Raw genomic sequence first — 23,948 nt, forward strand, 5'->3', positions numbered from 1 at the left:
TGGGTAAGGAACCCATTTGTGGTTTCAAGGTTTCGGTCTTGCTGGCCTCTTCTCAAAGAGGTGAAGAGCCGCCTGCTTTTCTCTCGACGTTTCCTATGCAAGCTGCCAGGACAATGGAAGGGAAAGGAGCTGTGCTTTACTCGACGGGTAAACCCCTTACTCATGTGGATTTCCTCTGGTTTTTTGAGAGGGTCGCCGTTGACTCTCCTGGATAGGGACAAACACGCTTGGCCAGATATTTTACAGGGAGTTTGGGCTGGGCTTTTCTCTCCTAAGCTTTGAATTGGTAATATGTCACTCTGGGTAAATCTGCTGGGCTTTTCGTCAAGCTGCCGGAAGCAGCCTGCCAATTGTGCCTTAACAGCATGTTTAGTCCTTCTAAATGTCCCAGCTTTTCCTAACAGGCTCTACACTTTTTTCTAAGGTATTGGGTCATGCTCTCTCTTCTCTCATGCTAACCCATGTGTTTCGGGCCGAGGAAATAGGCTTGAGTTTTGGGTCCCCCAAGTGATCCGAAACTACCATCCCCTTGGCTCGTCAATGGGTCCTGTGAAAGCCCGTTGCCATCCATACCACAACCCGTTCAAGCAAGCCCCGGGTAATTTTGGTGGCTGGGGTCCACCTAAGCTTGTAACACATCTTGGTGTTGGCATGGCGGTTCTGACACCTACGCTTGTGCTTGGATTTTTTATCCTATCATCACAGGCCATAGCCGAATTCGATAGAAGTGAGCATGTTTTTTGTAAAGTTAGCATGTTTTGGGTCTCCCCGCACGTGCTTGTTTGACGTAGCATGCGGCTCGTAGCTCGTATTAATTTGTTCCCTAAATTTCCTTGTGTTCACTTGTCCCTATTGGGCCAATAATCACCTTGGGCCTAGCCCCTTGGATTTTTGGGCCTCAACACACTTGTATTAATTCTTTTTATTGGTATTTTTTAAGGCTTAAATATCAAAATAGTCCATGTGTCAAAATAGTCCCTGTGTTTTAACCATTTGGCCAATTTAATCCCTGTATTTTTAATTTGGCCGATTTAGTCTTTGTGTTTTTCTCCGTTAGCTAATATTGTCCATTCCATTAAATTATTATTAAAAAAAGTTCATTAAAGTTCTAAAAATTAATAAAAACTGTAATTGTTTTAAATAAATAAAAAAAATTACAAGTTCACTTTAATGATTAACAAAATAAAAGCCTGCAAGCCTCAAATTCTCCGATTGATCACCACCGATTCAACCCTCTAATAAAAAGTTCTCCGATTTGCATCAACACCGCCAATCTCTTCTACATGCCCATAATACAATCCATGGGGTGGATAAAAACATTAGCAAGAGTAAAAGGGCCTCGACAGCCATGAAAAGAAGGATGAACAAGAACAAATGGATTGTTGGCTCCAGCAATCATGCTTATCCTTTATCTTATTAAGCTTACCTGCTAGCCTACTGTTGCACTGCCTTGTGCTTATTTTTGTTTCTCTTAACAAAATAAAAAAAATTTGGAAACCCAACCTCTAAACCCTCTTCTTCTCTCCCGTAGCCAAAACCAAACCACCATGAGCGATCCCACCCAGCCACTTCCCCCCTGGAATGTGGTGGCTGCTCTTTTATTTTTAAATTTTAATTTAATTTTGTATTAAATAATTAGAGATTTTTAATTAGTTTAAATAACATTTATGAATTTTTTAAACAATAATTTAACGGAATGGACAACATTGACTAACGGAGTAAAACACAATAACTAAATTGGCCAAATAAATAAAACACAAGGATCATTTTAACATTTAAGCCTTTTTTTTAATTGAATATCATCATTTAATATTACATTTCATCTTGTTCGTATCAGTTAGTTGATATAAAAAAAAAAAACTAAATGGGGATTGTAAATGACCCACTACTATAGTGGTTTGGAGTAATTACTCCCTCAGTCAAGATCCTGAATTTGAATCCTAGAATTCGTGTAGTGTGTATGAGTTTAGCATCCTATCACTCATCTCACTAAAAAAGGCCCTCAAAAGAATAAAAAGAATATTTTAAAAAAACTAAATAGAGATTTACACATGCATTTAGGTTTGTATGCAATTACCACCTAAAAAAAAAGTTTACAATTAGCCACCTTGACTTTGCTCCATGTAGCAATGTGGCTTATGTTACCTGATGATGTAAATAATGTGGGTCATGCATTTTTGTGGACGTGGAAGCCATGTAAGCAACGTGTGGACAAAACGTAGTTTTTTGTTTAAAAATGTTTAATAGTAGCAAGTGACTTGTAGCTGAAGCTGAAGGAATTAAGAGCATCTACCGCAAACACACATGCATAACTTGAAGAATAATCCCATCTGCCTTGGACTTTATAGTTTTACTTTATTTTACCATCTCTAGCATAAGCATATATCGAGTATCCTGACCCATTTCTCCGGATGGGATTATTAAAGTGCTCCTAGGATTAAGAATATATGGGTCCAGATTTTAGTTACTCTTTCTTTAACATTTTGTTTTTAATCAATGATCCAAATAGAAAATACTTGACTTGCAAACTATCTTTTCTTATAGCTTGGCAACCCTATTTTCAAAAACTCAAACTCAAGAACAACCAAAAAAACACCCCAATTATTAAAAACAAAAAATATCTATTTTTTCAGTTTTTTTTCTAACAACCCACAAGTTCTCAAAATTTTAAGATTTAAAAACAGTTTTGAAGTTGCATACCAAACAAGTTTTTGAATCTTAAGAATAGATTTAAAAACTCCTTGTTTTTAAGGAAAAAAAAAACAAAATTTTTGCGTTCCCCATTTAAATAGGATACCAAACGCCCCCTTAGTTACTTAAGCTAATCCACAAATTACAATAACAGGATTAGGCCTTCTACATGATAAAGGAGTAGTAGAACAGGGTTAGGTACCCATCAGATTTAAGAAACTCTTGGAAACGTGCTGGAAAGATTAGGAAAACTTGTCATAAAATTAAATAAAGAAATACGGGGATTATAAATAATAATAAATAAATAAAGGGGCAATTCGCTGACACAAATTGGAAATTCTGTAATTACGGCGTGTCATATACTCAAACTCAATCAGATCAGACAAACGAAGACAACATAAAATTCTAAAATCTTACTGAGGTGATAGATCATAGGTCTAATGGAAATTTATTAGAATTTAATAACAAAATAAATTTGTAATTTCATAACAATGGAATTCCATGAATGTGGAAGAGGACATGATTGACATCTCAGGTCAGCCCCATGAAATCCAGACATCTGCCATACAGCCCAAAATTGTACTACGCATCTTCTATATCAATTAGAAGTTGTTCTACTTGAAATGCAGTAAATACAAAAATAAAAACGGAGAAAAGGAACAGCAAATGACCAGATAGACCTATGTAATCGATGTGTATTCATCAGCTAAATCTACTCCATAAATCCTATATCTACCAATCCTAAAAGATGAAGAGCATATCGCTGAACAGATATAATTTCTTCCCTGTGAACTTTTGCCCAAAGTCCAACGGTAGCATTACCCCGAACACCATTCACAACAAGAATAGCTACTGATAGAATAGAATCAGCCTTTGCATTTGGAATCTTCAAATAGGAGAAAATGGAAAGTATAACCATATCTCCATCTTTTCGATGTATCGATACTGCTTACCTGTCAGACTTCAGTACTAAGTTGTATCTCAGCTTCCTCCTAAGAAATAGCGAAGATTATGCCCTTGTTCAGAGAGAACATTATGGGCCATAGAAACCTCTTTTGTATCAAAATTTCCTGATGGCACAATCTGATAAGGCACATGAGGAAATTAATAAAAAATGAGAACCCTAACAATCAAGACTGAATAATAATCACAGGATCTTATGTGGGATAAGTAAAGCAAGATCAATATGCAGAATTTATTCCAAATGTTGTTTTTTTTTCTTTCCGTTTTTGTGTTTATTGTAGACATTACTTGATCATTGCTGGAAGCATCAGCTGCTACTCTTTTAAGCCTTTTTGGTTTGGATGCATTGCTTAGCTTCCCTCCATGGTCTTCATCCACAAAGTTCTGACCAGATACTTCTGTGAGAAGACAATGATCAAAACCCCAAAAAGAAAAATGAAGCACATGAATTATTAAAGCATATGATTGAATTCTCAATACGCAGTGGCCAGTTCACACACATTAAAGTTAAACAATGATGCTATGTAATGTCAACAGAGCTCACAATCACCATCTAGCGAAAGGGTGGGTAAAGTTCAGAAAATATATTTTACATGTTCGTATTTGTGACGTGTGGACGTGTGCTGCAAATGTAAAAGTAGCTACTAATTTACTCAAGAAAAAAACCAAAATTTCAGAAAAATTTGTATATTTATAATGCAAGTATGTGTAGGCATAAATGTATATGTAAGCGCAACATCACCAGAAGCCATATACCATGAGGCTTATTAATCTGGGGAACATGGACAGATCAATTAATTTTAGTCAAACTACTACCAGTGCACAGATATAGCAATTAATTTTAGTATCCTGGAGAACAAAACACATTTATTTGCACGATTCTGTATCTTGTATTAACGTGCATTCACATTGTGTGGCCGTGCATATGGGGGGGGCGTGACAGGGAAGGAAATTTGGAAGGGAAAAAAATCTGAAAGAGCATATCAATTATTAGGAGATGAAAGGAAAGAATTTCCTAAATAAGCAAAGTGAGTCAGAGTACCTGTAATACTGCCAACCAAATCCTGATGACATACAAGGTTCTGCTCTGAACTTCTTGCTGATGCATGTAACTTTTTTAAAGTCAGCGTCTTAGAAGATGAAACGGTGCAGCTTTTGCCTGCAAGAGTAGAATGACATCTGCATGGACTTCTCACAGTAACATGAGAATTAGCTGTGCTTTCCATCAAACTTTCATTCTTTCGAAGGTTGATCTTCTGCAAGCAGCCATCTTGAACAACCATGAACTGCGAATAACCCAAGAAAATAATGAACGAGATGACCAAAATGGGCCATTACCAACATCCTCACACACAACCAAAAGAGATATAGCAGATTTGACTCTGACCTGGTCAGAAGAATTCTGAGTCTTGAATGAGACCTCTTGCAATGAATGTGTCCCTCGAGCATTCTTTTGTTGATGCCAGTCACGCAAACGCATGGAATGGTACAATTCATTAACAAATGATGTTTCCAAAGAATCAAGATACAAATTGTGCTTTTCATTTGTCCACTCTGTGGATGCACCCTGCAATGGAACATCATCGATGTCAAAGTCTAAACATATATAAAAAAAGACAGGTCTCTTAGAAGGTATAAGACTAAAACCTGCATTCGGGAATTATATATTCCAGATTATTGAGAGAAAAAGAATATTAGATATAATGGTCTCAGTAAAAAGCTACAGATTTATTGTTGTTACACTTCAACATGAAACCAAATTCCTAAACTAGAACGTGCATAAATGAGGAACTAAGATAGGGAGAATCATTACAACCCTCAAGTCCAGGGGACCAGGGACCTCTACAAAACCCTAATACGAAAGGAATTTGACTGCCAATGCTTTATAAATCAAGGAAATAGTCTACTTCCTAAACATAAAACACTCAAAGATCTCAGCCCTTAATTTGATGAGAGTAAAATCCATGACAAAATCAACTCAATCAAGTTGTGGATATAGATTATCATGAGCATGTCATCTCTCACACTAAAAATAAACTGATCATTGATTGTTCGTCTTCTAAAAAACCTTCTGCCATATACCCCTTAATTCAAATCTTTTTATCCTCTTGGAAAAATATATTAACTTACATGTAACAAAAATTAATTACTGCACTGACCTTCACCATATTCTGAGAGGTCATCTTCTTGTAATGGTCAACATCATTCTTCCGTTGAGAATGTCTAATATATATCACAATTTACTTTTCAATAGTTTTACATTGATCTCTAAAGGATTTAGACACCAGTATAAAATGTATTATGCTATCTGGTGCACAGATATCTACTAGTTAATTGGGAATCTTGTTGAGATAAAGTGGATTTCATTCTTCAGGATGCTTCAATCATCTCAGAAGGATCATCTATTCTACAGGATTATCTAAGCAGCCTTTCAGAACATCAAAAATCATAATTAAATGTCTCTGTTTCTTGATAAAGCAATAACAAGAAAATAGCACGTTCCCAATATTTATTGGCGTTCTCTAAACTATTCTCGAAAAATATTATTTGAGAACATAACCAAAGAAACAGGCACTAAAGACCTAATTGAATGGATTGAAAAATAAAATTCTCAACCTTTTGTTTCTTGTTCTCTAGACTGTTCTTCAAATACGTCACCTTTCCCTAAAGATCTAATTGAATCGATAAGGAGTATAGTTCTCAAACCTTTTGTTTTTTACAATTCATGTACCACCCAAAAAATCAAAGTTAGCCACCTCCTTATCCATTTAACCGTATTTCCCGAAACTGCACAGAGGGAGGGGTCGTGATGTTCTCTTAGGCATTATGCTGCCCTAGAAGCCGCTGCCTGGTCCCAGATTCTTGATTTCAGCTGGTCACCTTTTGCATGAATCACAATTCTTTCCAACTAGTCACATTCTGCGTTAATCTAAAGGAAAACTTTATTTTGAATACTATAAGAAGTTGTCTCCAACACCTCTGACCACCATGAAAAGAAGCACCTGTAACACATGCCATTTCATTTCTAGAAAAAGATAGGTTGAGTCCTATTATACATGACAGTGGCTTTTTATAACAAAGATTTCATAATAAGTTTGTAAAACACAAAACTCCACTGCGTCAAACCAAAAGCAAAAGTTGAAAAAGGAAAAATGACCGGAAATAACATCCATATAAATTACCTATCAAGGAAAACAGAAAGCAAAAAAATGCTTCCATATCTCCAACTCCAACAAATTTAATTTCTTTTTTATTCTGGTCCTAAATAGGCAGCTGACTGTCACAGTTAAAGGAAGCATTCAAAATGTGACATCCAATCTTGATTCAATTCTCAACTCAAATTTCCTTGTATAAAATAGAAGCCTTAACGAAAGAGTTCAGAAAATTATCTTCATCACTATGAATCTAACTGCAGCTCAAAATAACTTGACACCAGCACCATAAAGGTCAAAGACATCAAAACAAAGAATTTAAAACAAGAGGTATCACCAAAATTTCAGAAATAAAAATAAAAATGAGACCCTACATTTCTCAAATTTAATCACACAATATTGTGTCTATAGGAGAGATCTCATTCTTCTGTATATTTCATCTAAAACGCTTCTTGACAGTAAATAGACCGAAGATAAATACTTGAAAAAATACAAATTTATTCTAAAAAATGACATGCAAAACACAAAATGACAGTTCTAAATCAGAAAACAGCTCGCAAATCTCACAATCTGAATATCTACCTGAAAAAATTCATTAAAAAAAAAAACTCAACCAATCAAACTTCAATAAATACACTATATCTTCTCACCACATAGCAAAAGCAGCAATTATAACAAATAATCATACATAAATATTAACGCAAAAACAAAAAAGAAACAAATACAGGTAGTCAATCAGAAGAAATAATAGCAAGAAAGTGGAAGGAAACTGAAGAAAATGGAATCTACCAGTGTTGCATGCGAGCAACAAAGCGGGAGCTCCTCGGAAGCGTCAAGAGTAGTGAAGGAGAACGAAGAAGACGACGAGGAGTTGGAGATGGTCCGAGTCAACTCGGGCCGGCGCTCGGGATCCGAATTCGGAAGCGGAATATTCTCCCGGATATTCTCTCCCATCACTGCTCTTCACCTCTCTGGTCGGACGGAATGCGAAACGGCCTCGTTTCTGAAAGCTCTCGGAAGAGAAAAGAGAGAGCAAAAGAAAAATGTGCTCCTAAAATTTAGCAGAAAAAGAAAAACCCTCTCGCTCTCACTCCGGGGAGGTCGTGAACAATGTGAATAGAGAGAGAGAGAGAGAGAGAAGGGCTTTTTGTTGTGGTTGGGGCCTATAAAGGCTCCAGATGGCGTGCTCTTTACACGTGTTCTCTGTATTAGCAGGTGCCACGTCAGCCGGGAGATAATATCTTCAGCGAGATATTTGTTATTTTTTTGGTCAGAACAGCAACAGATATTTTTCTTTGCTCAAGAGCGTGTCCTCGTGTCGTACTCGGTACGTTCGGAACTTTGGGGCATATTCGGTTGCAAGGGACTGTAGCTCTCACGTGCGGTGATTGAGAGATTATGTGCGGATTTTTTTTTCACGGTCGCATTCGCGGCGGAACAAGGTTAAAAATGCATTGGCGGAGAAGAATTTTAGTAGGGATTTTCATTGTCGCATGACATTGACGGGATAAAGTGATAAGCATACGTCGTAAAATTTGAATTATGGATAAACATTTGTGATGTAAATAGTATGTGCCCATTTTTTGTAGTCGGAGTTGTAGCAGCAAATGGGATCATTGGATCAATATTTGAAGAAATTATAGAATGGTATAGCTTGTATACATATTTTCTCTTTTTAAGGAATATTATCAATAAATATCTACTTATATTATAAATGTGAACAAATTATACGACATAGCTATACTACACTATAATTGCTTCAAAATTTGGATAGAAACTTTCATATCATATAACTGGTATTATTTAGTTATGGTACATAACATGTTAAAAGTTAAGGTTAATAATATCATAGCCTTTGGAGTTCCATCTATTTGAGATGTAAAACAGGTCCATTTTAATGAAGTTGAGTGATTGGGTTTGATTTGTCGCATATATTGAGTGATTAAGGCTTGATTAGGGCTCAACTCACTTACTAAGGCTGCGATTTGATTCACTTCTTCAAGACCCTTGTGACATCTCAACTTCCCACAATGATAATTTTTGTTGCGACGAAGAATGACTAAAATGTTACGTGTCACAAAGTGTGAGAACTATAAAATTCAATAATTGTATTCATGGATCAAAACGCCAACTTGGGAAAAAGTTGAAGTCATGAAGTCATGTAACATGTTTTTTATTGACAATGTGACATCCTACATTACTATAATAAATTATGAAGAGAAGATTCAAATTTAATTGTAAGGGAGTGAACACGCTGCTTTGGTGAACTGACACGACCGATACATGATAACTATGAAGTAAAATGGAAATCCCAAAATATATCCAATCCAGGCAGGACATATATGAGTGCTTTCTAAAAGTTTCCTTTATGTGAATGTGTTATGATATTTTTTTGCAATTGTCGTAGGAGACAATGATAAAGTCGCCAAACTTCCAAAGGCATATGGTTAGATTCAAATCTTATAACCACAGGTAGCAACATACCCGACTTTTCCAAATTCAACAAATGGAGTGATTGACATAGAAAATAAAATAAATATGAATTAAATTTATAATTTACAATTGAGAAAATATTTTTGAGATTTAGATAGAAGAAGATGATTGCCGAACCGCGCAACCGACCAACTGGGCCCACTGCCTCAACCTCATCTTCAACATCTCCGCATCACCAACTTCTGAAACAAAATATAAAGAAAAATCAACAATTATCATCCGTCGGATCAAAAAAGTCCACGGTGAAATCAATCAATCCGACGGTGTATATCAACCAACCTGTTAACAAGCTCTTACTGCACTGCGTATTTACAGCGTGGTAAAACTCCAAGGCGGGTAAAGTATCGGACAGTTTCGGGTCGATAACGGGCGAATCGAACCCGAACCCGAGCTCAATGCACGCTTTGAGCTCCTCCAAATCGTCTTCCGAGACGCTTTTGCTGCGATTGAGGCGGCGCGCGCTGCAGCTGCTCTTCCGGCGCTGCCACGTCTCGTCGCGGAGCGTGTCGGGCGACCACGAGTTCTGCTTGTACAGAGGTCGAGGCGGTGGCGCTTGGGTATTCTCCATGGGCTCGCCGCTGGAATGTCTTATGCGTCGTCGTTTCGGTGGCTGCCGGGGCGGACGAGGGTTTGGGATTTCGTGTAGGTTAAATTGTAATATTATCCATGTGAGTTCGCCGGTTGGGCGGCGGCGGGGAAGGTTTTTATAGATAGGGTTTGATTGGTTGCCACTTCAGAGTTGAATTAAGAATGAGGTAGTGGTGGGCCATGGTTGAGGGGTCTACATAGATGACAGTAAGGTCGTAGTGGGTCATGGTTGGTGGGCCTTAATTTTTAACTTTAATATTTTTATTTTCAAAGTTTGAATTTCCAATCCTATTTTAATTATATAAAAAATATACATATATTTTTCAAATTACATCATCTATGTATCTATATCTATATCCATCTATATATATAAAACAAAAGAAAGAGAATGGTGAAACATTCAAAATACCATAAAATGCAATTGGTTAATGCAAACATTAAAAATTGAAATTATTAATTAAATGAGAATAATATGATAAATTCACACTTTTTCATATTTAAAAAATTAAAATTAAAAGAAAATTAGATAATGAATTATATTTTTATGAAACACAACTACCCATTATCTTTTTTAATTCTAAAATAAATTTAAAATTTAAAAAAAAAACCTCTCGTATCCCCGAAAGGGTGTGAGGAGAGGCTAGTATATAAAGCAAAAGACTGAGAATGATGAAACATTCAAAATACTAGAAAATGCCCTTGATAAATTCAAACATTAAAAATTAAAATTATTAATTAAATAAGAATAATAAGGTAAATTCACAATTTTTTTCATATTAAAAAAATTAAAATTAAAAACAAATCAAATATAAGTTTTATGGAACATAACTATCCAAATTATCTTTTTTTAATATTAAAAATAAAATAAAATGTGCCAAGGGGCTAGTAATTAATTTAATGTTGTTATAAGCTTATAACAATTTTGGACGGAGCATGAATATGACTGACTTCCTCTTCTTTCCAACCTTCCAACTACTAATTTGGTTCAATCCACACGTGTGGTATTTACCCTTCCAACTTCTCCTTTTTTCAAAGTTTTTAATATAAGTGATAGTTTAAATTACAAAGGGAGGAGGTTTCTCACACTACCAATGTTATGGAGGTTTGAATATGAGACCAATAGTCAAGAAACTCCCAAAGCAGGCGTTTAAAATTAAACATTGAAAAATACCCCAAAAATAGATATTTGTTTTCTAAGGAAAGAACCCATATATGCCTCTACGCCTAGGCTACATGTTAGCCCTCCCAAGAATTTTTATTTATTTTCTTTCTAGTCCATGGTGTCAAAGTGAAGCAAGGTGACTGGACCCAGGCTGGCAAATGGAATGAGTCGTAACTGATGTGGGATCAACAAATCAACAGGTTGTATTCTTTCCTGCCAAAATGATGGCTTCATATGCAAGCATCAATTAGGCAGTTGGTGCCTCTTGTACATTTGACCATGGCTTTTCTAGTTCAACTGGCACCAAGTTGGAAAAATCATTAGCAATGTTTTTGGATGAGGCACTTTGAAGTGACGGGACATTAAAGTCCAGAACAGGTGAAACAATAATACATTAATCTTCACCAATGAAACAATAGTTATAAAAAAATAAAAATAAAAATAATCAGGATCCTGACTTCTTAATCATTTTGATCAGAAAATGTCCATCCAAGCTAGCACTCAGCTGCAATCTTGCACCTAGACTGAGAAAGCAAATCATGTACAAAAATTAACTAATATGAATCATGTTCAAAAATTCAATTGAAATCATAAGCTCTAAAATTTTACAAGAACCCAGCCAATTCATTCTTTTTTCAGGTTTTGTTAGATAGGTCTCAAACAACAGAAACTGCGTCACCATTTCAAGCAAGTAAGCAACACATAAATGTATCCAATAGTTGAAATTGAACTTAAAAGACCAGAACCAAGAATCCCCCTTTGAATAAAAGGAAATACATTGCTTGAGAGCAAAACAGAACGAAAGCAATAGAGGAAAACTCCTCCTGGGAAGAATAAACAGTTGCATGATAATCAAAAAACTCTCGGCTCACAAAATAACACAAGAAGGTAATTTAAATATGTGTTCCCTTCGTAGCAAATTATGATTTGGATTATAAGTTGCATCAACTAAACCAAAGTCCAACTACTTATGAGTTACATAGCCCTCCTGGTGGTTTTCCAGAACCACACGCTCAATTGAATCACAAACTGTCAATATAAAAACAAAAAAAATCCAAAACAATTATCTCAATCATTCAGAACCATCAAGCACGCCAACCATATAGATCTCCTAATCTTACATCATTCAGAACCATCGCTCACCTTAACCAATCTTTGCTTTAAAGGGAGAAAGAAAAAGAAGAAGAAAGTACAACTCTCACTGGTCAAAGGTTTCATAAAATGCAAAGCTAAAAGGCAAGGTGAAGGAAGGAGGCCATGAGAGCAACTCTTGTAGTTAACAGTGAGAGTTGCTCTCGTGGGCAACATTGTATTCAAAGAGCCTATTGCTTCACAATTGTATTCAAAGAGCCTATTGCTTTACCATTGTATTCAAATCAGCATTTTTTTAATATCTAAAGAACATATTTATCTGCAAATTTGTATATTTAAAGAGCGTACTGCTCTGCCTTTGAAATTTGTTATGACACTTTTCAGAACAGGTCATGCACTCATCAACTCAACCTAACCAAACAAATAGAACCACATATAACCAGATTAGCAAAGCAGCATAAACATAGAAATTAACAGGACACTTTCTATAACTTAAGAGGCTACATATCACACTTCCTGTTTTACCAAATGTCTATTTGCTCATAAATTAATAATTGCGCCCCACACACCACCACCCCCCCCCCCCCCCCCCTCTCTCTCTTCTTTTTTATTTATTTTAAAAGTGTGCAAATATAACCATTTGCAATTTAAACTTAGCTGCAGCCCCTATTTCAACTCCACTTATGACATGCTTAATGTCTTTGGTCTGTACTCCGTAGTAGGTTGAAAATCAATTTTGGTCTCATAGTCACACCTAAAGGAGGGGGGGGGGCGCCTTCCCAATCACTATAAGTATGTCCAATTTCAATATAGAATCTGATTTCGTTTTTTCTTTTTGGGATGTTTCTCCTCCTTTTTTTTCCTCTCATATTGGGAATTTCACATCTTATGCTCCACTCCATTTGTTTAGATAGAAACCGTCCACTCATTTAGCAAAAGACAGTTATTGCTGTTACTGAAGTAGAAATCATGGATAAAGAGATGAAGAACAAGAATTAATACTACCCCAACTCAATTATATACCAATTTTGTTATTTTTTGTGAATATTTTGTATCTGAACCTTGCACTTCTCCACTTGCAGTCAACACTACCCAACTCTCCAAATCTGAACACACACAAAAGGCAAAGTGGATACCCTAAACCTTCATCTGAGAAACTCTAACCCAGTCAAAATTGAACCCCAAATCCATCACAAATTGAACCAAAATCAGAGAAAAGAAGTTGGAATCAAACATTGAATCCAATAATCACAGAGAGAAAAGGAAAGGGATAAGAATTTGTACCATCGTTCGTGATTCGTCGGTGTTGGTCGTGGTTCGTCAGCATTGGTTGTGGTTTGTCCCATTTGTGGTCGTTCATCTCATGAAGTTCTCTTCTTTGGGCTTCACAAATAGGGTAATTGGGCACATGGAAGCCCAAATCCCTTGTTCAAGTCCCCCATCCAAACAGACCCTAGAAGAATTAAAAAATGTACCTTCCAATCTTACATGATTGATATTTGGTTGTCACCAATAATCCCCACAAGAGCAAGCTCCATCCTTGAAATGATGAAAACGGTTAGAATCCCTTACAATGATCTCCCTCTCTGTTATTACTGATATGAACTTGGTTGCATTGTGGCAATCCCCGCATACCCGCAAGTTCTTGAAGATCCGGATGGGAGTTTTCGGAGGAGTGCTGATGAGTCCGAATGCAATTGCCAGTCTCTCGCTGTGGCTATTGAGGATGTGCTCCTTCTCATCATCCTCAACATCCTGCAACACAAAGCTGAAGTCGGGAACGTAACCAAGGCTCTTCATTTTCGCAGTCAGATCGCTCAACTTCTGGTATATCTCCTGGCATTTCGGATGAGATTGGTTTGCAGTATAAAAGACATCGACATTGTTGTTAACTTCTATTGAGCTCCACCCAGGAGTTTTTGACAGTCCCCGGTTTCTGGCCAGGGATCTCACTTTCTCCACACCTTCCCACTTCCCGGAATTTGCGTAAATATTTGACAACAAAACATAGTAGCCCACGTTCTCTGAATCAACTTCAAACAAGCGTTCTGAGGCAATCCTGCCCAAGTCAACATTTCCATGTATTCTACAAGCACCAAGTAGAGCACCCCACACAGAAGCATCAGGCCGTACAGGCATGTTATCTATAAAACTATATGCCTTGTTTAAATGCCCAGCTCTACCAAGCAAATCTACCATGCAGCCATAGTGCTTTAAATTAGGCTTGATTCTGTAGTGCTCCTGCATCATATGAAAGTACGATTGACCTTCATCGACCAAACCTGAATGGCTACAAGCTGACAGTAACGATACAAAGGTTACATGATCTGGCTTAACCTCCTCATCTAGCATATCTTTGAATAGCTTCAGAGCTTTCTCACCGTGCCCATGAACTCCATGACTAGAAATTACGGCATTCCAGGGGATTGCACTCTTCCTGGGAACTTGGGAGAATAACAACAATGCATCATCTAATCTCCCGCATTTTGCATACATGTCAATCAAGCAGGTTCCCACAAATACATCCAAGTCAAGGCAATTCTTAATCACCCGTCCATGAATTTTCATCCCTTGTTGCAAGGCTCCTACAGAGGTATATGCTGGTAGAATGCTAACCCAAGTTCCATGGTTTGGAATTATTTCTTTGTACTCTTGCATCATTCGGTACACTTCAATTGCTTCACTTGCAAGACCATTTTGAGCATAACCTGTGATCAAAGTATTCCATGATATCACATCCTTGATAGGAAGTCCTTCAAAAACGGTACGTGCAGAGTATATAGCACCCAACTTTGCATACATATCCACAACTGCATTTCCAATGACAACATCTTGCACAAAAAAATCTCTCCTCAAGATGAATCCATGAACAGACCTACTCTTTGCAGCATCACTTAACTGAGCTAAAATTGAGGCCAAACTAACTAGTGTTAAAAAATCGGGTTGAATTCCAAGTAGTTGCATCGAATAAAATAATCCAAGTGCAGTCATTGGATCATCATTCTGCTCATGTGCGGCAATTATTGAGTTCCATGAAACCAAATCTCTTATGTCCATTTGATCAAAAATCCTCCGTGCATGCCCCAAGCTACCAAATTTGGAATACATGTTAATCAAAGCATTGCAAATTAACAGATCAAAGTCTAGTCCATGCTTTATGACATACAAATGAATCAACATCCCACTTAAGATATCACCTGATTGTGCACAAGCAGTTAGTAGACTTGTGGCAGTTACACGATCCATCTTTACCCCGTCTGATCTCATTTCAATTAAGACATCCAATGCGTCTGCTGCATTCCCATTTTGACAAAATCCAGAAATCATTGCATTCCAAGAACCCACATCTCGAATTGGCATCTCATCAAACAATCTACGAGCAATGCCAACAAAACCAAACCGGGAATACAAATGGACCAAGGAAGCAGCCACAAAGACATCCCATTCAAACCCGAGCTTTAGAATCTGACAGTGTATCTTCTTCCCGTCAACTAGATTCTGACAAGCTTTCAAGACAGGAGGAAATGTGTAGAAATCAGGTCGAAGACCGGAGGTCAACAAAAACTGAGAGAAACAATCTATAGCTTCACGGAAATGCCCACTGCGAACATAAGCAGATACCATGGAATTCCAGGTATAGACATCTTTCCTCGGTATCAAATCAAAGGTGATGCGAGAGAATGACACATCACCAAGGTAGGCATAACGATTGACAAGCCTGGCGGAAAGAAAGATATTTTGAACTTTTCCTGATACCACAAGAAAAGCATGGAGTTGCTTAGCATGGTGAACGTTAGTGCAGGATTGGAATAGAAGGTCGATATCATCATTTTTGTTCTCATTTGCAAAGCCATCTGATGAAAATTGCAAAGTATTTGTAGCTGCCGAGAACAATTGGCAACAAAGTCCAAGCGAGGGCAAAAATTTGGAAACATGCCTACCTTTGCAGGTGGGCACCAAACTGGAAACAGATATAAAAAAACATCAGCAGGGCAGTGAATAAGCTTGAGTAAACAAAATGAACTGTGCCAATTGCATATTCCCTTCCTCAACACACAAATGAAACATGATCACTAAAACAGTGAAAACAATAAATATGAAAAAATATATAATATAATCCTGTATGAAAAATTGATGTTTCATTCAGTAATAATATACAAGGATGCTTATCTCTCGGGATTCCATGGTTGTTCCTTAAGTAAAGAAGCTCATCTTTAAATAGATAGACACATACTGATTGTAATTAGAAATGTTGTGAAATGATCACTCAGCTCTTCCAATCATCCAATCTCTCTCACTCATATACTACTCTAAAGTATAGATTATGAAGAAAGAAAGAAAAAAGTTATTTGCTTAATGTGACTTGAAAATTACACCAAAACATGAAATTTCTTGAAGTTAGAAGATTTAGTTCCATCTGTTTTTCAAGAATTTCTCAGCAAGAAAACAAACTGTAGGGTAAAGAACAACAGAGGGAATGGTAATGGAGGTTCCTACCTGAACATACATGAAGGTTTCAGAGAAATTCCGAACGTTTCAATGGACTTGCTTAACAGAGGATGCCTCCCACCAGTGAGGGTTTAGGGTTTTAGATTAGAGATGAAGCTCAGAGAGATGATGAGCTCGTCTCTAATGAGGGGTGGGCTTATATGCGGTGCTATTGTAGCCGTTGGATATATCTGATCTGATCAGAACCGTGGAATTTTAAAGAGGAGTTTCACGTAGAAACGGGTAAAATAAAACCCGTATTTCCAATGAAGACCCGACCCGACTAACAACACCTGAACAAAACGAAGCGATGGCTTCGCGATGGAACAGTTCGATTCGGTGTAAATGGTACACACATTCAGATGGATCAGCAATCACATCCTCTGAAAATCCCTCAATCGCAGGCCTGAAATCGTCCTTCAGTGTGTGTTCGAATATTTTAAAAGTATAGCCGTGCGGCTATACTTTTTAAATATAATTAAATATTTTAATTATATAGTCGCGCGGCTATGCTGGTTAAATATATTAGGATATTTAAATAGTATAGCCGTACGGCTATATATTTACATATTTTTAAATATTTAAACAGTATAGTCGCGCGAATATACTATACTATTACGAGTTCAACACAAATTTTTATTTACACCAAAGAAAACTTAAAAAAATCTCACAATGTACTCATGCTCCCAAGTCCCAAGTCCAACTGAGGCAGTGCCCTCAAAGTTTGGCCAACTGATCTGATCAGAGATTCCTGAACATGCTTAAGCAGGACGTACTCCTCCTGGCCGCCACCAAACTCTGTTTTCTTCTTTTTTCCTTTTTTATTTTTTTTATTTGGGCCGTAATCGCATGACGCCACCACATTCAGTCGCATCTGAAGCGGCTTTCTAGTGCGGGCCCACCATTACTCCTCCCCCATTTTTTAGTACGAAAAGGAATCACAGCGCTACACGTGGCGCCTGTCCTCCCACTAACAGTGCCACAAATTTAGTACCCATTTTATCAGATTGATGTAATTTTATTGTTGGGGAAAGGCGTGGCATCTTTTCACCGTCTTTTATTTGGATCTGAGCTCTTGATAAGGGATGGCCCACTATATTCACATGCGCGATTCCTTCACTATTCTTCAATCCCTGTATTTTTATAAATTTGATTTTGTTGGATTTTATTCTACACACTTCACACCAACCACATGAGCAAATTAAACCTCACTTTGGGACATAATGTTCTTATATTAGAAGAATAATAAGTATTTTGTCGTTAAATTCATGGTAAAACATCAGGTTATAAAGAAATGATGCACAATAGCCAGGTTGTAAAGAAATGATGCACAAAAGTTTGTATGCCTGCAATCTCAAGTTTTAATATTTGTGTTTATAAGAGGTACATAAGCAATGGCGAAATTAGAAATATTTACAAGAGTGGAGTGGGCTAACTAGCTTTCTCTTGGGACATGATGAGATGGTGGGGTGGGCAAAATATGGACTGCTGAAGAAACTCAAGGCATGACATCTACTTCTGGGGCTGGAGAAGGAAGTGCTCCTGGGGGTAATTTGCAGAGATAGTTGACAGTTGATGAGGTTTGGAAAGACTTGATTGGAGAGACAAGTGATACTAAATATAATAGTGTTGCCACGGGTTCAAATTTGCCACAGAGACAAGAAACTTGGGGAGAGATGACTTTGGAGGAGTTTTTGGTGAGATTCGCGGTTGTGAACTTGTGAGAGAAGATGTCCAACCAATTGTAGGCCTAACAATAGTGGATTCTACTGTGAATTAATGGGCAAGGACGAAACTAGAAATTTTCTCAAAAAAGGCGGTGGTGGAGTGGACAAATTTGTACTAGGTTACAGTCCACCCTAATCTAAGGGTGGTTTTGTCCTCGATTAATGAGAAAGTTATACCAATGAAATCAACCATTTTTGACTTCACACGTCCAACTCATGTGAATAAAGTTCTTACAAAACATTCTTTGACTTCTCTATTTTGAGTACGCAAGCATCAAAGGAATAGAAAACCAAAAAATTGAATTACGTTGAGGTAATGCCTGATAATGATTTATAGTGTGATACCATAGCTTACGAAACTATCGAAAAGACCGAACTATCTTACCCAAACGTTAAAACTAAAAAGAAAGATAAGACCTTTTTCTTTTGTTTGCAAGATCATCTCCCTAAGTACAACACTGAAAGCAAGGGCATGACCAAATGCATCCAAGTAGGTTTTCAACATACAAAAAGGCATTGAACCTTCCATGTATTGACTTCTGCCACTTTGAGCTCAATGCTACCATAATTGATGAACTCATCCATACTTTATCCAATCAAAACATCACCATGTTCTGCAACTAAGAGTCAAAGTTTTGTTCCTAAGCAAGTCATAAACACACACCTTCCTCATCTGTTTATCTTTAGTTGATAAGTGTGACTCTTTTTCCCAAAAGGGCTTGGGATTTTGACTTACAAAATCATCAACAAACAAACAAGAAAACGAAAGAAGGAAAAAAAAAAAAAAAAAACTAAAGAAATAAAATAAAAAGAAAAAGAAAAATCCTCATACTGCCACTGTTCTCGACCAATAAAACCAACCAAAAGATCTCTCAGTCCAATCAACCTGTCGGAGACCCCCCTTCAACGGCTCAGATCGTCCCACGTCGCCACCCCACATTGGGCAGACATCAAATCACGATCTCAGGCCCTGATTGGACCACGTTGCGAGATATGGATGGCTACCCAACCACTTTTAATATTAAAAAAATTTAAACAATTCCGAAATCTTAGCCTCCGAACCGTCTTTAAATAGCGACTCGTGTCGAGGCGGCACAAGACACTTGTCGCCTCCACACAACCCAGACACCCAAAGCTCAGAGAAACAGACACTCTCTCTCTCTTACCAGGCAGTCACTCCCAATTTTCCACAAAAAGAAAATTTAAAAAGAAAAAGAAAATAAGGTAAATAAAGTCCTTCTCTTTCAATGCTTCTTTCTCTATCTATCTAACTCTGTCTTTTTGTTTATTTTTCATTTGAGCTATTTTTTCTGTTTATTGGGTTTTGTCTTTATCTGTTTTAATACATCTTAGTAATTATCTTAGTATTTTAGCGGGTTTTTTTATATTTATTATTTTAGCTGTAATTGTTTTTTGTTGGTCAAGGAAGCAAATTTATGGATTCAGATTACAGGGTTATTTGAGCTTTGTTGTTGTATGAAGTAAGATATGGTTAGGGTTTTGATTTGGTTTTTTAATGAAAGGTTTAAGCTTTTTGATTATTGGTTGTGATGAACAAAAATTGGAGAAATGGGTTGGTCTTGGATAATGGTTATGAGAGTATAGATTTTGATGTTGTTATGATTTAATGGAGCTGGAGAACTTTGGAAGATCTTGTTAGTGGTCCAGTACTATGTTGGTTTGAGTGAGTTTGTGGATCTGAAGCTACTGGGAAAAGTATTTGTCATCACAGTTTTTATCTGAATATATTGGACAGGTGGAGATGAACAATTTGTTTGGTTCTGATCATTTTCACATTCTTGGTTCTTCAGAAAGTAATTCTAGGCAATAGAATCTTGTGTGAGATATTGACTTTAATGGTTTGAGTTGTGTTGTCAAGCCTCTGTTGGTGGGTTGAATAAAGCCGCTGTTAAGTTTGTTTTTGGACATTTGTCTGTTTTTGGAACTCTGAGGGGGTTGTTGTCTTTGTATGTCTCCAATTTTCTGAAGCTATTATTAAATTTATTCTCTTATTTCTTTGTTTATGCAGAAAGTTTTTTGTGTATGCAGTTTGGTGCTTTTGGGTTTTCTAATTCAGTTCATGCATAGAACTGTTTCACTTGGCCTATCATTTTCCTGATTTTTGTCTGAACTATGTGTGTTCTACTTGGATGGATATATAGGAAAGTTTGCACAGCTAGCTGTTACTAGTATTTCAAGGTGCCAGAAGATGGGGTCTAATTTCAACTTCAAGAACTTTGGTGATGCACCACCTGGGGAAGGCAATGGTGGGAAGGCAGCAGGAAATTTTACGTTGGCCCGGCAGCCTTCTGTATACTCTCTGACGTTCGATGAGTTCCAGAACACCATAGGTGGACTTGGAAAGGATTTTGGATCTATGAACATGGATGAACTTTTGAAAAATATATGGACTGCCGAAGAGACTCAAGGCGTGACATCTACTTCTGGGGCTGGAGAAGGAAGTGCTCCTGGGGGTAATTTGCAGAGACAAGGGTCATTAACTTTGCCACGAACACTTAGTCAGAAGACAGTTGATGAGGTTTGGAAAGACTTGATTAGAGAGACAAGTGATGCTAAATATAATACTGTTGCTATGGGTTCAAATTTGCCACAGAGACAACAAACTTTGGGAGAGATGACTTTGGAGGAGTTTTTGGTGAGAGCAGGGGTTGTGAGAGAAGATGTCCAACCAGTTGTAAGGCCTAATAATAGTGGATTCTATGGTGAATTATACCGTCCAAATAACCACAATGGTTTAGCTCCCGGATTTCAACAACCAAGTCGAACCAATGGTCTTTTAGGTAATCGAGTTGCAGATAACAATAATTCGGTTCTTAACCAGTCTCCCAATTTAGCACTTAATGTTGGTGGAGTTAGATCTTCTCAGCAACAAACACAGCAGCTGCCCCCACAACAGCAGCCACTCTTCCCCAAGCCTACAAATGTAGCGTTTGCCCCTTCTATGCATTTAACAAACAATGCTCAGTTAACAAGCCCAAGAACCAGGGGACCAATGACTGGGGTTGTGGAACCTTCTATGAACACTGTTTTCACTCAAGTTGGTGGGTTTCCAGGTGCAGGAATTGGAATGACTGGTTTAGGTACTGGGGGCGGTGCAGTTGCAGCAAGATCTCCCACAAATCAGATATCACCAGATGTGATTGCTAAGAGCAGTGGGGATACATCGTCGTTGTCACCAGTTCCTTACATGTTTAGCCGGGGAAGGAAGTCCAATGGAGCTTTGGAGAAAGTAGTTGAGAGAAGGCAAAGGAGAATGATAAAAAACAGAGAGTCTGCTGCAAGGTCCCGAGCTCGTAAACAGGTGACTACATTGGTTATGCTGCCATCATACATTATTTATCTGTTAAGTACTATCTCAATTTGTTGCTCATTGTCTTTTGAATTTGGCTTAACTTTGTTGTATTTGTTAATCAAGTGGTTTTTGGGGTTTAGTTGTAGTTTTAGACCTATATTTTGATGTCTAGTTTGGTGGCATTTTGTGCATCAACATGCATTTGCGCTGATCCTTACATATGCATAGTTTTCTGGTGAGAACCTTACAAATGCATACTTTGGGATATCTGCACACACCAGCAGAATTGTTAACGAATTAAACAAAAACTATGGTTAAACAAGCACAAAGTAGCCATGCCACGTGGGAGAAAATAGGCAGTCAACAGACAAGTTCATATGTTTATACTCATTTAGTTATGTTTTGGTGTATAGATGGACAGTCCACCACTTCAAGGTGGGTTGTCCTTTTATGTCTGCTAATGCTGATTCATATCTACCTAAAAATCCATAGAATCCTACTGATATTTGATGAACCCCAGTGAAGAGGTTTTGTCAGTTTCATTATGACGACATAAATGTGTAAAGCAGCCTTCTGCACTGCCGATGTATTTTACATCGTGTACAAAATTTAAAAGTGTTTAATCTTTTCTTTCTTAATTTTGACACAATTTCTGGAAGGCTAATCATCTTTGGGATTTTTTGAACTTAATATGTTTTCTGAGTTCTGGTCCTAGAATCGGCTCTTTGAATAGTGGCGCTTTGCTTTGTTCATACTTTTTTTGTTTAAGAAACATGATTGATACATTTTTTTAATAACCTTTTCTTCTCGATTTATTGCAGGCCTATACCTTGGAACTAGAGGCAGAAGTTGCAAAACTTAAAGAAATGAATGAAGAATTACAGAGAAAACAGGTATATAATTTATTTAAGTAAAAATTATTGGCTATTCATCTGGTTGTCCTAGTTTGGCTAACGCTGCTTGACGTTAATGTGGTTTCTGCAGACAGAAATAATGGAAATGCAGAAAGATCAGGTACATCACTGTACCTATTTCTCTAGTGCCTCACTGCCTTACATTTTATGTGATGTCTTATTGCTCCCAGTTAACATAACCAATGAGGCAAACGATAACGTTCCTTTAGGAATTTCTGGTAAATTATGACTGCCAAAGTAGGCTGACAGATTTCTTTCTTGAATACTTTGGTAGATTTTGGAGACAGTGAAGCGGCAAAGGGGAGGTAAAAGGCAATGCTTACGACGGACATTGACCGGCCCTTGGTAACTTGGATGAAGTTGGACTGCAGATGTAAGATGAGTGCTTGATTTACAAACATATAGGTAGTATGGTACAAAGATTGGAGCTTGTATCTGTTATCTGAATCCAATCTTATACTAGAAACAGTAGGTAGCTGTCTGTATAGGAGAGGAGTGGTTGAGTTGTAAATTACAAACTACGGTCTCATCTTGTAGATTAAACTTTTGTAGTGGTATGATCGCTGTTTGCTTCTCATTTTGATTGCAGAGAGAGTCTAGGATAATTGAGCAAGTCATGTGTAAACTATTTTAGTATTGTCCATCTAAATAACTAATACATTTCTGGCCTTCATAAACTTTTATTTTCATGCATAAAGGAATTGAATTCAATTAACGAATTGGCTCAGGTCTTCAGATTTGTTCACTTGGGTTTCGTATTCAAGTACTGTTCTTTTCGTATTTTTCCCAGCTCTAGTATTTTGGGAAGGTGGAGGAGGGAATGCTGGAGATGTAAAAACTGAAATCTTAACCTGTTTTGTGATGGTATTTAATTTATATGAAAATCAAATCAAATGCAAGCCTATTTACGAGTTTCTCTCTTTTAGATGGCCCAAAAAACATAAAGGTCAAAAAGCCATTTCCCTTGACACAGTTTTGATGATGTTAACTTTGTTCTCTTCTATAAACATTATGAGTCATTCAAGTTATGGAACCTCAAATTAACCTACCTCATGGTATTCTTCAAAAGGCTCCACCATCTCAGAATTTACAAATCGTAGAAAAGGCCATTTTACTCACCTCAGAACCTCATCCGCCACGTATCAGTTTTCGTGGGAACTGAAATTAAATTGCTTGGTAGGTAGATAAATGAACCATTGTTTAAATATGTTATCAAAGGTACTTTAAACAACAATCCGTTGTAGTCTAGTTGGTCAGGATACTCGGCTCTCACCCGAGAGACCCGGGTTCAAGTCCCGGCAACGGAATACTTTTTTGGTTTAAGTTTTCCTTAACAGAGAACGGTACAATTCAATCGAAGCAATT

At 37.3% G+C, this 23,948-nt stretch overlaps 4 protein-coding genes and 1 non-coding gene across 12 annotated transcripts; 2 read left to right on the forward strand and 3 right to left on the reverse strand.

Annotated features, from left to right (window-relative positions):
- Window positions 1-3,123: 3,123 nt before the first annotated feature.
- On the reverse strand, window positions 3,124-7,938 carry LOC117638266 (cold-regulated protein 28). Of its 5 annotated transcripts, none has more exons than XM_034373403.1 (5): window positions 7,596-7,938; window positions 5,042-5,221; window positions 4,697-4,940; window positions 3,943-4,052; window positions 3,124-3,774 (listed from the first exon to the last, which is right to left on the reverse strand). In XM_034373403.1, the coding sequence occupies exons 1-5, from the start codon at window positions 7,758-7,760 to the stop codon at window positions 3,673-3,675; spliced, it is 801 nt and encodes a 266-aa protein (XP_034229294.1). In that variant the 5' UTR covers window positions 7,761-7,938; the 3' UTR covers window positions 3,124-3,672. The 5 variants fall into 5 exon arrangements, with proteins under 5 accessions (XP_034229294.1, XP_034229297.1, XP_034229293.1 ...); XM_034373406.1 differs by adding an exon at window positions 5,814-6,656 and having other exon boundaries at window positions 3,124-4,052; window positions 7,596-7,687; XM_034373402.1 differs by having other exon boundaries at window positions 3,124-4,049.
- Window positions 7,939-9,277: 1,339 nt separating this feature from the next.
- LOC117637914 lies at window positions 9,278-10,035 on the reverse strand. Its single transcript, XM_034372966.1, has 2 exons — window positions 9,579-10,035; window positions 9,278-9,481 (listed from the first exon to the last, which is right to left on the reverse strand). The coding sequence occupies exons 1-2, from the start codon at window positions 9,865-9,867 to the stop codon at window positions 9,390-9,392; spliced, it is 381 nt and encodes a 126-aa protein (XP_034228857.1). The 5' UTR covers window positions 9,868-10,035; the 3' UTR covers window positions 9,278-9,389.
- Window positions 10,036-11,369: 1,334 nt separating this feature from the next.
- On the reverse strand, window positions 11,370-16,835 carry LOC117612197 (pentatricopeptide repeat-containing protein At4g33990). Of its 2 annotated transcripts, XM_034340954.1 has the most exons (4): window positions 16,639-16,835; window positions 13,777-16,102; window positions 13,426-13,680; window positions 11,370-11,573 (listed from the first exon to the last, which is right to left on the reverse strand). In XM_034340954.1, the coding sequence occupies exons 1-3, from the start codon at window positions 16,644-16,646 to the stop codon at window positions 13,648-13,650; spliced, it is 2,367 nt and encodes a 788-aa protein (XP_034196845.1). In that variant the 5' UTR covers window positions 16,647-16,835; the 3' UTR covers window positions 11,370-11,573; window positions 13,426-13,647. The 2 variants fall into 2 exon arrangements, with proteins under 2 accessions (XP_034196845.1, XP_034196844.1); XM_034340953.1 differs by having other exon boundaries at window positions 13,426-16,102; window positions 16,639-16,832.
- Window positions 16,836-19,439: 2,604 nt separating this feature from the next.
- On the forward strand, window positions 19,440-23,260 carry LOC117637106 (bZIP transcription factor TRAB1-like). Of its 3 annotated transcripts, none has more exons than XM_034371899.1 (5): window positions 19,440-19,580; window positions 20,519-21,678; window positions 22,491-22,562; window positions 22,654-22,683; window positions 22,858-23,243. In XM_034371899.1, the coding sequence occupies exons 2-5, from the start codon at window positions 20,566-20,568 to the stop codon at window positions 22,930-22,932; spliced, it is 1,290 nt and encodes a 429-aa protein (XP_034227790.1). In that variant the 5' UTR covers window positions 19,440-19,580; window positions 20,519-20,565; the 3' UTR covers window positions 22,933-23,243. The 3 variants fall into 3 exon arrangements, with proteins under 3 accessions (XP_034227790.1, XP_034227791.1, XP_034227789.1); XM_034371900.1 differs by having other exon boundaries at window positions 19,449-19,580; window positions 20,386-21,678; window positions 22,858-23,260; XM_034371898.1 differs by lacking the exon at window positions 19,440-19,580 and having other exon boundaries at window positions 19,654-21,678; window positions 22,858-23,260.
- A 557-nt stretch (window positions 23,261-23,817) lies between these two features.
- Window positions 23,818-23,890, forward strand: TRNAE-CUC. Its single transcript has one exon. It is a non-coding gene; the product is annotated as a tRNA-Glu (tRNA).
- Window positions 23,891-23,948: the final 58 nt, after the last annotated feature.

This window comes from Prunus dulcis, chromosome 8 (assembly GCF_902201215.1).
Source record: "Prunus dulcis chromosome 8, ALMONDv2, whole genome shotgun sequence".
Classification (NCBI taxonomy): Eukaryota; Viridiplantae; Streptophyta; class Magnoliopsida; order Rosales; family Rosaceae; genus Prunus; species Prunus dulcis.

Bases quoted from the DNA above. Each gene is read 5' to 3' on its own strand.
- LOC117638266 (XM_034373401.1), bottom strand. From the start codon at position 7,760: ATGGGAGAGAATATCCGGGAGAATATTCCGCTTCCGAATTCGGATCCC. The intron at 5,222-7,595 runs GTAGATTCCATT...GTTCCATTGCAG, and splicing joins GTTGCTCGCATGCAACACTG to GGTGCATCCACAGAGTGGAC. The intron at 4,941-5,041 runs GTCAGAGTCAAA...GGTTATTCGCAG, and splicing joins CTCAGAATTCTTCTGACCAG to TTCATGGTTGTTCAAGATGG.
- LOC117637914 (XM_034372966.1), bottom strand. From the start codon at position 9,867: ATGGAGAATACCCAAGCGCCACCGCCTCGACCTCTGTACAAGCAGAAC. The intron at 9,482-9,578 runs GTTGGTTGATAT...ATTTTGTTTCAG, and splicing joins CAGTAAGAGCTTGTTAACAG to AAGTTGGTGATGCGGAGATG.
- LOC117637106 (XM_034371899.1), top strand. From the start codon at position 20,566: ATGGGGTCTAATTTCAACTTCAAGAACTTTGGTGATGCACCACCTGGG. The intron at 21,679-22,490 runs GTGACTACATTG...GATTTATTGCAG, and splicing joins GGTCCCGAGCTCGTAAACAG to GCCTATACCTTGGAACTAGA. The intron at 22,563-22,653 runs GTATATAATTTA...TGGTTTCTGCAG, and splicing joins AAGAATTACAGAGAAAACAG to ACAGAAATAATGGAAATGCA.